At 34.6% G+C, this 19,256-nt stretch overlaps 1 protein-coding gene across 2 annotated transcripts in view; it reads left to right on the forward strand.

Annotated features, from left to right (window-relative positions):
- Positions 1 to 19,256, forward strand: part of LOC145664431 (uncharacterized) — a 1,424,688-nt gene that overhangs the window by 1,367,784 nt on the left and 37,648 nt on the right. For both annotated transcript variants that reach the window (XM_081731113.1, XM_081731114.1), the window contains 3 exons: positions 4,217 to 4,494; positions 11,872 to 12,084; positions 14,051 to 14,154. In XM_081731113.1, the coding sequence (XP_081587239.1) occupies positions 4,217 to 4,494; positions 11,872 to 12,084; positions 14,051 to 14,154 (595 nt within the window). The remainder of the gene's footprint in view (positions 1 to 4,216; positions 4,495 to 11,871; positions 12,085 to 14,050; positions 14,155 to 19,256) is intronic.

Below are 19,256 nucleotides of genomic sequence, written 5' to 3' on the forward strand. Positions count from 1 at the left end.
CGAACTGCCCCGAAAAGTGCATTTTTCTCAAATAAATAACTTAATACCCAGAAGTGGATATAAGATTCTGGAACTAAGGGGACGGTCATTACTAGATTGTCTGATCAGGCTACATCTTCGTGTAATTATAATATTCATATTTCTTTTTTCTTTCTTGAACTTTTACTAAGGGGATCTGTCCTCTCGCGTTCCCCCCTCATTCCCTCCTGCTTGTACCACAGTATAGGGCTGTTTATGACATATGGATGTGTAAAATAGAAACAAAATCGTTAGAGTCGTTTTCGAGAAAATCGCACATTGTCAAATTCACCCTTCATTAACTATTCTTATTTTTTGGGGTAGGAAGAAAATTTGAAAATCCCTCGCAGGAATCTGATCAAAAAATTAAATTTAAAATCTTATCTTCTATCATCGCTCGAAACTGAGAAAAATGATCTGATGAGTTTGATCTTACTTCCAGAAACGCCTCATATGTATGTTAATTCATGTATCAAGAAGTGTTTTTGCACAAATTCAACGAGAAATCTTGTTATTTAACTATTCTTGAATACGTAGAAATTATTATTCGTAATAATTGTGGAAACTATTATTAGTAAGTTTTTTTCAACTCTCTCTTTAAAACTAACACTTTTCTTATTAGTTGTAAATGTGTTAGTATATGGTTAAATAATGTAATTCTCGTGAATATTAGAAACTTTGTTGCAAGCTAATCTAACAAAATTCATATGGATATAGATATTAATGTGTTGCCTAGACTCTCTGTGCTGTTGTGGTGACTGGTGCTATGACACAGATACTAACATGGAATGTTGTATGTAGATGATCTGACTATCTATTGCCGCTCCTCTTATCTTTATATTGTTACTAGACAATTACAGCTCATTCTGAACAGGCTTCTACCCTGCTTAGCTGGATTTATTTTCTTCATCGACGCAACTAAGTGTGTTCACTTCTGTCACCTACGTCACTGCACATATTATTCAAATCTTCACCTAGATCATACACTTTTGTCTTTTGTTGACAGCATCCGATTTCTGGACCTTCATTTGATCACAGGTTGTCTTGGACAGTCCTGCTCTATATTTCTTTGGATGCTAATCGCATTGTCTTATACGACTATACTACACTATATCGATGCCTAATCCACTCGAAGTTGGACTATGGATGCATTATTTATGGATCCACCAGACTGAGAGGTTATGGCAGTTGAACACAATCCATTATCTTGGCATACGTTTGATGACCGGTACATTCCATACCAGTCCTATTCCCAGCCTATATGTTGAAGCAAATGAGTCATCTTTAAGTCAGCGCCGTCATTGGCTGATGGTCTTAGTTTGTTCATCTAAAATATACACCTCAACATCTTTCATCTTTAGCACTGAAAGCTGGAAAGCACTACCAACGTTATCAGCCACGACCCAATACTACCAGGGGGAAGGGAGGCGGTGGCTCAGTGGTAGAGCGTTCAACTCTGGTGCTTGGAGTCCTGGGTCCGATCCCACCCCCGCCAAGTGAACTTTGTGGTGGACAAACACCGTGTGCGTGGGTTTTCTCGGAGTTCTCCCGTTTCCTCCCACTTTCTTCATTCCACCATTTCATTCATTACTCATCATCACAGCCTCCTGTAGCCTAACCGGCATAAGCGTGGGACGTAAAACTCAAAGATTTCATTTCATTTTCCAATGCCACCAGGCCGTTTGAAATTCCTGCTCTGGCATTTTTGGGTGACGTTGCTGTTGAAGGTCCTCCTTTATATCAGTTTTTTCTCTCCACTGCCCCATGGAAGATACTTCATCCAGTTATTTCTTTCTATGTGACACAATATAAAAACTCAGACCTGCCTTCACGAATTTCAACAAGAGCTCAACTCCCTCATACACCACTATTAACACTTCACTCTCTTTTTCGCTGACGGCTCTAAACATGCTGATTCTGTCGGATGTGCCCTTTCCTTTGCACCTACACATACTTGTGGTTTTAAATTACATGCATTTTCTTCGATGTTCACTGTTGAGCTGATTGCAATTTTACGAAATTTACGCTATGTCTCTGCACGTCATATACCGAGGACCTCAATCTGTTGGACTTGCAAAATGATCTGAGTATCCTTCTTGATGTGCAAAGTAAACACCTCTTCTTCCATCAAATCCTCCTCTCATGTCATAGATTATTGGCACAGGGATAAGAGGTAGGTACAACTCAGCTGGATTCCGAGCCATGTTGACATAGCTTGTAATAAAGAGGCAGACGATGCAGCGAAAGAAGGAAGAGATCTGCGTTTGCTATTCACCGCTCAGTTCCGTCAGTGCTGGGACCTCGAATGGGACCAAGATGTCAACAATAAATTAGTACTCAAACCTGCACTTAGTTTCTGGATTAACAGTTCAAGATTTCCTTGACAGAAGGAACGAATTCTAACTATTTCACATCCCACATTCACACTTAACACATGGATTTCTACTCCGTGGCGATGACCCACCATTGTGTCCCGTGGAGCTGGACAAAACATTCAACATCTGTTTGTGGATCATCCTCATCATGCTCAACTTCGAGATGACTTTACCTGAGCAAGCTTATCAACCTTTCAGACATGACCACCAAACAATTCATTCGGGATTTTGTTTCTTCATCACTTCCATGTCGTACCTGTCGAACCTATTGTTTATACTTGACTTATTTCTCAATTTCCCTGTTTATTGTCACTAAATACCTCCTTCGTTTCCAGTTCGTGACAATCTCAACAAGTATCTGTTTTCTCTTTTATCTTTCACACTAATTCAAGTCTTTCTTTACCACTGCGTAGCTCCGGCAAACGAAAATTAATATTCTACTACGTTACTAATTTTATCCTTGTGCTTTTTTCTCTATGTTTGCGTGTTTTTTTATACTATTGTCTTTCGTGTAGACTTGTTACAGAATTTTACACATTGACGGGTGCTAAAGGACCTTCACAGGATAACGCACTCAGTTCCACTATTTTACTATTGATCTTCCTCAATATATTGCCTAGTATGGTAAACAGATGTATATTTGCATTGTAATAAATACATTCATTGAAGAGTGATTCACATTATCGTATCTGAGAAGTATTTTTAATTATGCGCAAACTTTTTCTTTTAAGAATTTTTATATATTAATTGGCTTACATTAGAAGTATACCAAAGAACAATTCCATACTAAACCAGGTATTGAAATTGTACAAATAAATCTTTAATTATAACTTCTTTATATTTTTCTAAAAAATATACACTAGATAGTTTTACGAATATGTTTTTCCCACTAGAGATCTTTATGGATTCACACTACACACCTCCTGACTTAGCTTCGTTCACCATACAAAAATTTTCACTAAATATGTGAGCAGAACAAGGATTGATATCGTGATCTGTTGAAACATCTACATACATTGATTTAGTTATATTCACCACTTTTAATATACTGCAACTACGCCAATCCTCTAGATTTTTAAGAATTAGAATAATATTTTTAGTTAGTAATACTTTTATTATGTACTAAAATTGCAGTGTTATCAGTATAAGCCATAACTGGACATAGGTAAGTAAAGATATTATTTATGTACACAATGGAAAGCAAAGAAAGGAGAAATAGATGCTTGAGGAACATGCAGTTTGTTGTAGTTTGATCGCCTGATTTCAAGAGCATCATTGTATAAGTTACGATGTTTAATTTCTGTAGAAACTTGTCTGTTTTGTAAACAAGTCTTTATCCAACTATGACAAGTTCCTATTACGTCATGTAAATATGTGAGCACAGCTTGTTTAGTAATATATTATGATCTACTATGTCAAAAACTTTCGTTAAATCTAGAAAAATGCTAACAAAGAATTGCTTGTTTACTGACTATTACATCACGTTCTGTTGCAAGAAGATATCTGTTTAAGTACTCTTTCTTTTTCTAAAACAATTGGAAAGAGCTTAGTATATTACGTTTACTTTTAAAGAATTAAACTATAAAAATAATTGAATTTTTAATTAAATAATTTCAAAAATAACTAAACGACTTTTTCAAGTAATTTAGAGAATACAGGTAATAGAGAAATTGGTCAATAATTCTCGGATTTATATTTACTACCTTAGATAATTGCTGTACAATTACTGTCTTCAGTTTTGTGCATATATAATATGTAATACAATATATTGTTTATTTTCAACGCTAATATGCACATTATTATTATTATTATTTTAATGACAGCATACCTGCCAGCCCAGTCCGATCTTCACGAAAGAAGCCACGGCCTGAGCCACTATGTCTCTCATCGCATCAGCACACAGGATTTCAGTCCAGATTGCGTACTCCACGAATTCAAGATGCACAATCAACCACGCTCTCACCAATTCCGTATACTCCTCCTCCTATGCTCAGTCCCTTGCGGAATGGTCAAGGCCTATTCTGCCATGTGATCAGCAGCAATACTTGCAGTTCTGGTTCTGCAAACTCATGGGGAAACTCAGTAGTCAGTTCTCAGAAAAGTAAGTACAGGTTTCGCTGTAACTTTTACATATATATTTCGTGCTTTGGTAATATCAGTTTCATGTATAATGCATATGATATCACACCACATAATGTGGAAGGCCATACATAAAAATCTTTAGCTATATTTCAGATTTCACAAGTAATACAAACTGTGTCGGCACGGATCAAAGTGCTCTTGTAAAATATATCTGAAGTTTGTTAGTATAGCTATTCTATTTATAAACGTCTGAGTGCATCACACTTATTCGTAATAATAAATAGTCCCGTAAGAGATGTTGCTACTTGCGCTATCACTTGCTTGCCTGAAGCTAATAGATGTCGCTAGCGTGTAGGCTATTTGCCGGTTTAAAACTAATATGATGACAATTGCAACTGAAAAACTGTATTGTTTCAATTTAATGTTGGCATATTTTATAATATATTGTTTCAGATTTTCAAAAAAAAGAAAAAGTTTCAATTTAACTATTTCAAAATAGGACAATGGGCGTAAGAATAGTTTAGATTTGATCATTAATATTTATCTATTTCTTCAGTAATATATATTGTGACGATTTAACTGCAACGTAAACTTCATTTTTCAATTTAATTATTTTAAAATGTATTGAGATGATACCGAACATAAACGTGCTTTGCTGTTTATTATTAGGTCAAGGACTATAACCATATATAGATTAGAGTATTAATATTGTGTGATCGCATGTTAGTTGGTGGGTAGACTCAACAGTTGAATGTAAACAAATAGAACTTTCAATTAACTACGGTTTTAACTTATAATGTACAGTGGGCTGCAACAAGATTTTTAACTTCAGTTTTCTGGGATACATAATACTGGACAGACTGAGCAAATGAAAATACTTTTTTATGGCTATATTATTACTCTGAGTGTTTACAAAGTATAAATCTCTACTTAATTGTTTCTGTGGAACAGTATCAATTATATTACAAGCAATTGCTTAATAAGTCTTAGCTAAGGTTTTACCTCCTTTCTATGGTATAAATAGGCAAGGTCACAGTTAGTAATACAAAGTACAACACTCACTTTAGCATCGGAGTAAGAATCCAGTCACAGATTTCATCGATAAATTTTAGCCATCATCAGTATTTTTTTACGTTGCCGAAAGAACTGCATTTTTGATATTTTTTTCCTCTGTAGAAATAATATTTATGTGTTAATTAAGTATTTCTCTTGGATTTCCTTACTCTATAACCTGTTTGTCTTCCTGTTACCTGTATTCAGACTTGAAATGAATGAAAATGTCGGTATGTTGTACATTAGCACGGAAAAAATCATTCCACACAACTTCAGTATATATAACCGTTTATACTACTTGCAAAACACTAATATTTGCAATAATTAATTGGTCTAGAAACAATCGGTTGTTGAGTAACTCTTAAATTTTCCATACTCCGAAAACATATAATTTAAACATATAATTTTTGCTGTTATTCTTAGTCCACCACAATAGCATCATTTCAGATTTTGCCAGGAGCACGGGTAAGGTAAGATTGTTCACCGACATAAAAATTTCAGGTTATATTAATATACCATCTCTCAAAAAGCATGTGTTTCTCACTCAGGAGGGGGCAATTTCCTTCCCAAATGACAGCCCTGGTCCACCAGTTGTTCTATGCGCGAACACATTACTCCATTCCACACCACTGATTCCCAAAAAGAGTATTTTTAACGATTGTCTCTCTTGTGAAATATTGAAAATTGATATCCTGTAATATACTGTTTTAAAAATAAACTGATGTGTTGTAAAGCAAACTACCATTTACCTACCGATACCACTTTTTTGCAGTTAATTATTTTGTAGAACATAATTTAGTTATTAAAAACCTTTCACAAACAAATTATAATCTCTTTTCTATTTTACTTAGAACAAGATATCTTTGTACTACTTCATAAACTTACAGGACAATTACGCTTATGCATACAGCTAATAAAAAATAAATCGAACTGCTACTGGCTAATGCCAATTGGGTCTGCAGATGCACCAATGGCTTAGTTTTCTGGAGCAAGATCTATTGATGATGAAGGCCTTTCTTTCATCTACCAATAGCCATACTAATGCTCTCTTGGAGCTAGAGGAATAGGATTTAATGTTATTCTGTGACGAATCAATATTTTAGCCATTTCTAAGTGGACCTCAACGAGTTTGTCACCGATAGGATGAAAATATAAGCTTCTGTGCATGAGGTCCAGAAGTGGAGAGGGGAAGGAGGGAATAATAATTAGTTTGGAACAAATCATTATTATTTAGGAGAATTGAAAAGCTTTGCTTCTTGATTGGAAATCTAAAAACTGAAAACCACAAATGAGTCAAAGAACATTATGTGTGTTACCATCAGGAAAAAATAATGCGACGGATATTACATATTAGAGTACGCAAAAGAAAACTTTTAAATATATATACTCATCTAAGTTTGTGTTCTATTTCCAATTTTTGTAGCAAATAATTTTACTACACGTTGTAATTGTTGACTTAGATGTCCAAGGTTCGTTTAACGCCATGAAATTTGAATTTTAATGCAGGAAGACATGTGAATTGGTGCACTAAAGTGATATTTGTGGACCATTGAATATCTAAGGATCAATTACGCGAAATCCACGTTTAAATCGGTTCAGGAGAACCGATTTTAATAATATCAAAAGTTCAGTTAAAATGTCATACGTTCGTTAATTTTTCAAATATCTTTCGAAATTAAAATAACAATACCTATATTTAATTTATAAAGTGGCCTATTTAATTAAAATGTATATAATTAAAACAATTTTACGTAATAAACTAAATTAATGGAATCTTCAAGTGACGGATGTGCTTCGCAAGCTGGAAAGATGCCAGCTTTTAGAAATAGTGATTCAGTGACAAGTGCTAGCAATGGTAACTGTTTCCCTGATGTTTCTAGAAGTGCTAATGCATTGATTGCCCTGTCCTCATTGTGGAAAACATTATATAAGTGCTAGAGGCCTAGTTATACATAATGGTAAGAAACATCGGGTTGTGGGTGATGATGATGTTTGCTCTGATATCACCTTTAATGCCTGCCTTCAGAGTAAAACGGCAAATGTTACCAACACTAACAGCAATAACAACACAAAAGTTTTGGCGATATATAACCTGGGCAAGATATTACTGTCACTAAGGTCCTCGACACATATTTTAAGACGTGTTCCAAGAAGTGCTCGATCAACACTGGCTGATGCACTCGTAGAGGTGTTAAATCATATAACAACTTCAAATGATACAAAAGACTGGATCAACCTATGCCTCTTTCCATTTGTTGCCTTAAGTGCTCCCAAACAATCAGATAAAGTTAAGAATCTGACTTCTTGGGTGAAGCAGCGAGTTCACTTCTGGTGCAATATTGGCCATGACGCTTTAACCTGGCCTTTAACAAAGATGAACACATCTCGATTAAACCACAAATTTTCTAATTTGAAGGCTGTAGAGAATAAACTTGCCGATGGGCACATCCGTGGAGCAGCACGTCTTTTAATTTCTGATAATACGGTTGCGGCTCCGGATGCCTCTGTATTGGAGACCCTGTTGGAGAAACATCCTGCCCAGCCTGGCAATTTCATTGCGCTGGATCTTCCTGATGATCAACACATTTTTCAAGGAGTTTCGACTATGGAGGTTCAAAAAGCAATTAACTCCTTTCTATCAGGCAGCGCAGGAGGTATAGGTGGGCTTCGTCCTTCAATTCTTAAAAAAACCTTTTTTCTTGTCAAATACTGGAATCGATGGGAAAACTCCTAAAATCCTTTTGTGATCTACTTAATTTAATCATTTCTGGAAAAGTACCAAGGGAAGTTCGCCCGCTATTTTTCGGTGCCAAACTTACAGCTCTGAAAAAAAAAAAAAAAAAAAAAAGAAGAAGATGGTGGTATTCGACCCATAGCAGTTGGGAATGTTTGGCGCAGAATATCGTCAAAAATAATTTGATTTAGAATACGTGAGCCAGTTAAGAACTTCTTATCCCCCCAACAGTTTGGAGTTTGTGTTCCTAATGGGGACGAGGTAGCTGTTCACGCAACCCGAGTTTATTTCTCTGCTACTCACAGTGCTACTAAGGCGGTTGTAAAGTTGGGTTTTTGTAACGCATTTAATGAGCTTCGCCGTGATACTATGCTTGCTGCAGTGATGAATGATTTTCCTTCAATTTACCCGTATGTTTATCAATGTTATGCTCAACCAAGTGACCCGTTTTTCAACGGAAACACTATTTCTTCTCAGAGAGGTGTACAACAAGGTGATCCTCTGGGCCCAGCACTTTTCACTATAACTATACATTCTTTAGTTAAATCACTGAATACCGTATAAAACATTTGGTACTTAGATGATGGAACAATTGGTGTGAACCCGAGGTGGTTCTTTCATCCTTAATAGAAATAAATAAGCAGGCATCACTTCTTGGTTCGCATCTTAATAACTTTTCTAAATGCGAGGTGGGTTGCCTTGGAACAGATGAAACTACATTCGACGAAATCTTTAGAAGATTTAATGAGGCTGCACCAGGCATGCGTCCTCTAACAATTCAGAATGCTTGTCTTCTAGGTGCTGCTCTCACGTCGGAAGCACTCACGAACGTGCTACTGAATAAAATATCTAATTTAGAATTATTCTTGTCTCGACTTGCCTCAATTTCAGCCCATTCAGCCTTTTTTCTTTTACGGGCATCTTATCAATCCCTCGTTTGACCTATTTTTTACCATGCTTTCCATCTTGACATGAGAGTTCTTTGCTGGAAAAATATGATACTGTCCTGAAAACTGGCCTTGAATCAATTCTGAACTGCTCCTTAAATGACGACCCTTGGATGCAAGCATGTTTACCTGTTGGCTTGGGCGGTCTTGGTATTCGACGAGCTGTGGATATGGCGATTCCTACATTCTTAGCGTCATACCATGGATCTCTGCGTTTAATCGAAGCTCTCCTTCCACATGGTTATTGTTTGGACCCAGATGGTTCAGTTCAGGAAGGCTCTAATAAGTGGGCAAGCTTAGCAGATACAAACTTCCCAGAAATTAGCAAAAAGTGATCAGTCATCTTGGTATCACCAATTGCATCTCAATTACATAATCATCTGTTACAATCTGTTGTGGTTCCGGAAGATAAAGCCAGGCTCCTTGCTGCCTCATCTCCCGAAGCGGGTGCATGGTTGATGGCGATACCTTCTCCGTCTTTAGGCTTTCATTTGTCAAATGAAAGCTTTCGAATTGCTGTTGCCTTACGTTTAGGTTTAGGTGTTTGTGAGCCTCATCGCTGTCCAGCTTGTGGAGATGAGGTTAACCAACGTGGCCTGCATGACCTTTCATGCATGAAGAGCGCTGGTAGATTCGCCCGACACTCCTCCGTTAATGATGTAATACTACGAGCACTTAACACAGCTGGAATTCCTTCAATACGGGAACCTTCTGGTTGTTGTCGTTCTGATGGAAAGCGACCAGATGGGATGACACTGGTTCCATGAATGAGAGGTAAGTGTTTATTGTGGGACTTCACATGCGTTGATACATACGCTCATTCAAGTCTCCCTCTGTCAGCAATGAACGCTGGAGCTGTTGCTAATCGCAGAGAAGTTGAAAAGAAAAAAAAAATTAACAACAAGCTTCTCGAAAGTTTTGTTTTCACTCCAATCGCTATTGTAGTGGTGGTTGGGGTGCAAGAAGAGGGAGGTAGGGAGACACATTTCTCTCCAATCGCTATTGCAGTGGTGCTTGGGGTGCAAGAAGAGGGAGGTAGGAAGACGCATTTCTTGTGTTTTCGGCGAAGTTCGCTCCACATCTTATCTAATACAGCGCATATCTGTTTCTATCCAACGTGGTAACGTCTCGTCAGTCCTTGGCACTTTACCTCCTGGAAAGGAACTGGATCAGGTGTTTATATTCTGAGAAGAATTGTTTTATATATATTAATCCCTGGACAATAGTTTTTCTTTGACCTTATAATTATATATTTAAATTATAATTTATATGAATGCAGTGTGATTATGCTATTTCGGTTAATAAACTTATTATTGTAAGTTTTATTGAGAATTATTGTAATAGCTTGCTACTATAGAATGTTTAATAAATTTTACTGCACTTTTTTTTATTGCGACTTTGACATCAGAGCCTTTAAACGAATGGGTTAGGTAATTTAAGATATTACAGAAGGTAAAAGTAAGTGGATGTCCGAAATTATCCAAGGAAGTCGATTTTTTTTCTTTTCTGCAGCAATCTTCGTTCTCGCAATTTCAATACTGTACATCCCGTAACTAGTAGCTTCAAAACTTAAAACAAAACACTAGTTCATACGGAGAAAGTTATTGTTTTCATTATTCTAAACGTAAGATACATGTTTACTTAAGAGGTATAGGCGTTGAATATCAGTGAAAACTTGGAAACGAATGGATATTTTAACAGTAGTTTTTATTTTATTTTTGTTTAAAGAGATCATTGTACACAATAAACTACAATGATTGAAATGTTAGAAAAGTGATTGTCACTCCAAGCAGTCTTTGAAGTATGAGAAGTCCTTTTGCACAGCGCTGAACCACTGGGAATGTTTCTGTAAATGAATTCTTTGAATAATTTATCAGTTTTGTATTTAACTGCCGTCAGTAAATCTGTGTTTTAAAATTACAGTGCCCTGAAATTCTTACTGGCAATATGTGTAAGTATGTGTAATTCTTAAATTAGTTCTTTTTCTTTCTTCGCATTAGAGCATTTTTCACCTGCAACGAATCATGTCTGTCGTATTATTTTGACAGTTTCATTACTTGTATGTGAACTTCCAATTCTAAACTAAGGGTCTTTCATGTAGAATAAATATATCAAACTGAACGGACGAAATTGTAGGTAAATGGAATACCTACTTCTTCAGATGAATAATTGTTGTAAAAAATAGAAATAATCAATCTATTGTATGTTAGTACTTTAGAATATGTCTACTTTCCTTTACTAAGCTATTATCAAACTTCAAATAATATGTGGGATGGGATTAAAAGCAATAGTTGGTAGAAGAAATTTCTATATATTGGATTGAAGATATGTAACAAAATTTGAAGTTTAAATTTTGTCATATATTCTAAGAGATCGTTATGTTTAATGAAAACAATTTAAATGGTTTTGGAAGAATATAATAGTATTACACAAATCTAATGTTAAGAAAATAGGTAGAAAAATAATTAACAAAACACATTAACAAAACATATTGCAATCTGTAAAACTGCAAGAAGCGAAAGAAATGATAAGAGCTGATATAATGTGCTTTCAAGGAGTTTTAGAATGTAGTATGCAACCTTCCAATCAATAATCCATTCTTTGAAGAATCATATCCCTAATACATAAATTAACGAATATGGTCATTCAAATATATTTACAGGTAGTAGTTCCGGAGAGAGTCCCGACGATAGTCCAGGGCCATCCTTGGATCCACCCCCAGAGACTGATGTCTCTCCTCATGTGAATATTGGGTCTCAGTTCCAATGTAACATACCTGTTTGGAACCCGAACAGGGAAGAAGCTCAACATGAACCCTCGAGAGAACACCTCCTATGGGACCCAGGCATTACTAAAGTCTGCACAGAAAGTGAAAGTAAGTTCCTACTACCATTACTCCATTATTTTAAGTTAGTTCAAATAAGTTTATTACATTCCAGTAATAAATTATTCATTATTTACTGTAATTAACCAGTTTAACTTCTGAATGACCTGTTCGGTTTCTATAATTTTGCTTCATGAAGAATCAAAAATTATTTTTAAAACATAATTTGTAAAATCAGAAATATTTTCGTTTTCAGCAATATATTTTCGTTTTCAATATATTTCAGTTTTATATATTTTTGGTTTGACTCGATTCCAATTATGACACTCTGAAATACTTATTCTTGATAAATGTTGTAATATTACTTTGCCATTGCTTCGAGTTTTCTTCACAGTATAAATTTGTATACGATGTAACCTTTATATTGGCCACCATCGGTTCCATTGGAAAGGTCCAACTCACATTAGGCAGATAAGCCATGTCGAGAAAATGTATTTAGAGGAAAAACAATTATAGATTGAATTATTAATTATTGTCTACCTATTTGTATTTTACAGATAATATATAGTAAAAGTTATTTTGGAATATATATAAATTGCGTGTAATAAATGTCCTCGAGTGCCATTTGCATATTATAATTTTATAATTTTAATGTTACAACTTCAACATTTTAACTACCTGCAAAACATTACAGTACAGCTCTTTAATCTTTTATCAGCTTGCCTATGTTGCTAGATGCAAATAAACTCCTCAGTCGCAGGAAGCAAGGGAACACTCACTAATTAGAGGAACACCAAAGGCAAGCATTCATTGTGAATTTACTAACGTTTTACGTTCATCATGCGAATGCAGGTTTGCAGGTTAACCAAAAGCAATGGGATAAGACAAGAATTTGCGCCGCATCTTCTATATATACAGGGTTAGTCTGTAACTTCGTCCAGTGACTGCAAATCGGAAACGGCTGGAGATAAAAGGATGAAACAAAACTGGGATAGGAAATGTGCTGTTTTTTCCATAGAGCCCCTTTTCATGGGGTGCTGGGAGGGGTCATTCGAAAATTTTAAATGGGAAAGTATATAATTTGATATATCATTAAAATATCATGAATAAACAAACAAATTTGTAATAGTTTTTCCTTCTTTGCTCGTGGGGCACCGTTAACGAAATAATCACACCATTTAAATGCAAGTTCTTGCACAGTCAGATAAAACGTCCCGTGCTTATAAATAACAAAGCTTTTCCATTTTCTCAAAATGTTTCCCATTTAAAATTTTCGAGAGATCCTCCAATGCCCATGAAAAGGGGTAGTGGACAAAGCAGCATTGTGCATTCGATTCGCCTATCACGTTTCTCCACTCAGTTTTTGTTTCATTCCTTTGTCTCTAGTCGTTTCTGATTTATACAGACGAAGTTACAGACTCGCCCATGCCAGATAACCTGACGCCATTTGTTAGAAATCTTTTGCAGTTCTTCCCACAGAGGAAAATGCTTGAAATATATAAAGAAAACAAAGAGCGTAGAGCAATAATTCCATCCAGACTGGACAACCAAATGTTCTAAAGTAGTAGAATGCAAGTGGGAAGACCTACGAGCTTCTAACTATTCATATACTTAACGCCAATAGATAAAAAGCTGTATCGATTACCATTGTTTTCTGTATTTTTGGAAAGTCATTTTCAATGGAATTTTTTTTTTTTTTTTTTTTTCACTTTTCTGTCTTGGGTTTATTTGTCTTCCGATACATAAAACTAGTGGAAGATGTTCTGAGTGTTTCTAAGAAATGAAAAAAATGTCAACTTTATGGTCCAATCCTCAGTTTGGCACTTTAGGAGTTCAACGTGCGTAGATAAATATAACGTTAACAGCATAAGAATTAAGTTCCTTTAATGCGACTACGTTCCAAGATAGAGATTTGAACAACTCTGTTTATTATTTTGCGTCTTATGTAATAGTGCATATTATATTAAATTACTTGTAGAGTAATAAATTCTAATAAATACTATTTGTTTGATTTCAGTTGAAATGTACCTGGAGTTTGCATGTTGCGCTGCTATTCCAGGTGGTGGGCGTAACAAAGAATATGCCCTTCACCTTTTGCACATGTGTTACGGAAATATTCACGTAAGTAATTTGAATTTTTTAAATTGTATATTGCAATACATAACAAAAGTTTAATTGTTGTATTTCGTTTTTATGCACAATAATACTCCATAATTTTACGTAAAATAAATAAATAGAAAGCTTAAATGCGTTGAATTTTCGTAAATGTATCCGTAAAGTTAGGAGTCGTTAAAAAAATGTACAGAAATACAAATCAGGTGCATGCGTTCGCCAGGAAAACCGCATAAACGGTTGCAATAGCTAGTCTATTTGAGTACAGATTTGTTTGAACTAGGGAAAAGATGATAATTTTCTGTAAGTAATCGAAAACCGTACTCAAATCGGTTAATTCGCTCAGAACTTACTGACGAAAGAAGCACGTTTAACTGCACTGCATGCTAAGATCTGCGTGATATTTTCTTGATTCAGGATTTTTTCCTATCTTATGCAAATATTTCTTCATTCGAGGTTTATTATTTTTAAATGATACAGACATAGATCTTTCTTACAAATATCTCTGAGTACTGTTTAAATTTTTGTTATATAACCATATACATTCTGTCCAAAAGTACCCGGAATTTGTCAAAATGTTTAATTAATCATCGACATTTATTTTGTCACCTTGAAAATATGCCCGCATTTGAAGCAATATACATATGACAGCGATTAACCCAATCATCAAAATGCTTTTTGTAGTTATTTTCCGGAATAACCTTTAGCTCCTTCAACGAATTTCGTCTGATGGATTCAACTGAGTCAAAACATCTTTCCCGAAGTGGTACTTTGAGTTTTTGAAACAGGAAACCATCAGCTGGGGCCATATCAAGTGAACACAGAGTTTGGTCAAGAATATTCGTCGAATGTTTTGCCAAAAATTCGCTCACAATAATCGCCTTGTATGATGGTGCGTTATCCATGAATTATTCCTCCACAGCTCGGTTTTTTGCAACGAATATATCGTGATGCTCAAGTAGTACTCTCTGTTGACTATTTGTTCCTCTGGCAGGGATTCTGAATGCACAACACCACGGTAATTAAAGAAAAAGTCAGCATTACCTTGATTATGGAGCAACTTTGAAGTTCTTTGCTTTTGGCTAATTTTTTCCCTCTTCATTCAGTAGCCTATTGACTTGTTTGCATGTCAAAACTCGTAAATTTATGTTTCATCTTCCGTAATAATGAGTTTGATGAATGTATTGAATGTAGGATTGGATCTGGTTCGATCAAACCTATCTTTAGCAACTTGTTTCTGATGTTCTTTTTTGGAGAAAATTCAGTAATTTCGCAACAAGTTGAGTGGCGACGCGATCTCATGCCTAAATTATCAATAAGAATGGTACGAACGGTATCGTGGGAAATGTTGAGGTTCAGGGCCATCATTCTCAAGCTTTCACGACAGTTTTCTGTTTTCGTCAATCGAAGACCTTAAAGGATGACAGGAACAAATCAAATCTGTACACACTTTTTGGTCTTTTTCTTGAATGCTTCGAACCTCTTGTATGCTTGAGTTGTGGATTCTGATAGGTCTTTTCTAACATTTTCAATGATGCTGCACACGAAATTGCGTTGGCAGCACCAAATTTCAGGCAAACTTTTTGCTCAATATTTTTATTCACTGTTAAACAACAACAAACAAACAAAAAAAAAAAGACACTTGAGGTTGACTAGTAAAACCAGCAGATGTAAACAAATTAGTTGACCGATCGCCCTCATATTGCATATCATAGCTGGATATAGTGTTGCTGTTTTACAGCAGAAAAACAATTACAGAATATGTTACGCTGAGTTTTTAACTTAGAAATTTCAGGTACTTTTTTAACAATGCAAGTGAAAGTTTATCCAAGTCTCTTAATAACAATTGTTATAAACTCTTTTGTCATATCCTTGAACCATGTTTTAGTTCTTTTTTCCTCCGTTGTTTCCTTTTTATAATTATAAATCATTTTCACATCTTCGTGAAATCAAAGTTACGGTATATAATTATTTCTAATAATAGTATTATTTTTTACATGTTAATTGTAGGGAAATATAACTTGTATTAATAGTAATTATTTGTAAATTAAATTACTGCTCGATTAGTCTCATTTTGTAGAAGCTTCTTCCATATAGTATTTGCAGATAATTTCTTGTTTCATTAGTATTATATTGATTAATTATATTTGTAATAATTCTTTGTAATTAATAGGATATTGTAAGAGTAAAATTACTAGGAAACTAAAACTTGTAAAAAATAAATATTCAAAACATTTACTCAGCATGTCCTAAGTAGACATCTTGCATCATTCCCTTTTTATCCTTGCCTCATACAGATATTTATGAAACTGCTTGAAAGTGCTATTGTTGGTATGGATACTTTAATTATATAAAAATATCCGTAGTTGAACTTGAAAAATTCTTCTACGATCTAAAATTCTTCATACGATCATAAGTATGCTAATGTTTTTAAGTGTTGATTTTAAATGCGGTTAGGGTTGCCATTCGTCCCGAAAAATTCGGGACCGTCACGGAATCGAGATCTACTTCCCGGCGTCCCGAAGATATTTCTCGGGACGCTTAAATGTCTCCGATTTCAGCGAAGAAGAAAGAAAGGTTATATTATTTGCTTTTTCACAGGATTAAGTATATAATTATTTTCTTCAACTTCTGAGTATGGCAATTCAAAAGTTGAAAAAAAAACTTTAATACATAAAACATGGATTTAATTAAGTTTACGATTTAACTACTTTGACATTTAACGAAGCATTCGTCTCATTTGGCCAGGGACAAAAGGTTTTATTATTCAATCTTATTGTTATCTTTAATACTCTGTTTCAATCTGTATCTTGCTTCTGAAATATTTTAATCAATAATCTCTGACCGATATTTTTGATAATTTTCCGCTGACCAGTCAAGAAGAAAAATATATTGTTTTAATTAATAAAACTGAACAATAGGAAAATTGAGTATTTTTTTTTTAATAGAAGCTTATGAAGTAGGGAAAAACTTATTTTTCGAATTGTTTGCTGCAGATTTCTTTTCCCTTCGTTTTATTCAACATTGGTTACGCGTTTCCGTTGCTCCTGAGCCCCCACTGTGTTGTAGTGTGAAATCACGAAACATAACAGATCCTGAGTAATTAAAAAAAATAATACCAGGGGAAGAGGGTAAATCATCTGCTTACGTTTGCTTAACTAGGAAGGAGAAGGTCTACTAAAGTGACTAAAAATGTGATTACGTAATACTTGAGCAAATTTATCTAATGGAAGGAAGTAAATTAGTTAAAACACTTCCTTTCATTTTAAGGATTTCAAAGATTCTCGTAATTTAGTAGCGTCCCCGATTTTCATTTTTGAAATATATCAACCCTAAGTACTTATTTAATACGCTATTTTTGATACATTTTACTCTTATATAGATGTCGTAATACGCTACTATTAGAAGAGCATGATAAAAAGGAAAGAAAGAAATCCTTACATCGAGATCGTCTTTTGTATTTCTTTCCTATACTATTTTAATGTTTTGATCGCTAAAGTGCCCCTTTTATCCAGTATTAATTCGGATTGGATTTCATTTAAAGGAAAAGTCAAAAAGGAATAGTATATCTTCATTCTTCAGAAAATAAGTGCTCTGCGGCCTGGTCTATTATTAACAGGGAGCTAGGGAAACAAGTTGTTGAAGACTCGCTAAAGATATCCCCAAATAAATTCAATGAATATTTTGTAAATAGTGCAAACAAACTAACTGGTAGGTACAAAAATGGCATTAGTTCACAAGTAGATTTCGCTTGCTTATTGACACAGACAAATATTAATCAACCTAGCACTCATTTCCTATGGACCCCCTAAATATTAGAACTGCACTGTCAGTTGTCAACAAATTAAAAGGTTCGAATAGTGAGGATATATATGGGTTTTCTAACAACATGCTAAAGAAGATAATAGACATAATAGTTGAACCTTTGACCTATTTATTCAATTGCGTACTTCTCGAAGGGGAATTTCCAGAGTGCCTTAAATTGACTGTTACAGTTCCGATTTACAAGAAAAATGATAAAACTGAGCTTAATAACTATCGCCCAATATCTTTGGTACCAATAATATCTAAGGTTTTTGAACAATGCATTAAGAATCAATTGTCAAGATATTTTGAGAAAAATAAATTATTTCATAATATGCAATTTGGATTTAGACCTGGGTGTTACATGACTAAAGCCGTGGAAAATATAGTATCAGAAGTGTTAGATAATTTGGAGAACAATCTTCATGTTGGGGTTACATTATTAGATTTGAGTAAGGCGTTCGATACCGTGTCACATAATATATTAATTGCGAAGTTGCACTATTATGGTATTACTGGCTTGCAATTATCTTTAATTGCATCGTATCTTAATAATAGAAAACAAGCTGTTCGCATTGGAAATGAAAAGTCAAGTTTCATGTGTGTAACAAATGGTGTTCCACAAGGTAGTGTATTGGGCCCCTTTCTTTTTCTTGTATATATAAATGATTTTCCAAGTTTTTTGCCCAATAGTTGTGTTTTATATGCTGACGATATTACTGTTGTAAATTCAGACAAAAATATAATTGATGTTTAAAGTAGGAATAGCGAAATGTTAGAGTTGTCTTCTATATGGTTTAAATGTAACGGACTTACAGTAAATCAGGATAAAACAGAAACTATGTACATTAATCTTAGTAATTCTACGAGTCATTCAGATACACGCAAATCTGTAAAACTGTTAGGAATGTATGTCGATTTAAAGTTAAATTCGAATGAACATACAGAAAATTTATGTAGAAAGTTATCCAGAGAATTGTTTTTATTGCGTAAATTAAAAATTGTAATTAGTGAGAAATCTCTTATAACATCGTACAATGCTTTTTTACATTCACATTTGGAGTATGGAATAATATTCTGGAGTAATTCTTCTGGTGCACAGAATGTCTTCAAATGGTAAAAAAGCAGTAAGGGATTGCCTAAAACAGCATCATGCAAGGAAGTGTTTAAAGAAATTCAAATTATGACAGTGCCTTCTTTATTTATTTATCGATGTCTCATATATATAAAAGAAAATTTAGATAATTTTAATCACCGAAGTGATGTTCATTCGTACAATACTAGGCATAAAGACGACCTTAATATGT

Source organism: Thermobia domestica, chromosome 11, assembly GCF_964235325.1.
Source record: "Thermobia domestica chromosome 11, izTheDome1.hap1.1, whole genome shotgun sequence".
Classification (NCBI taxonomy): domain Eukaryota; kingdom Metazoa; phylum Arthropoda; class Insecta; order Zygentoma; family Lepismatidae; genus Thermobia; species Thermobia domestica.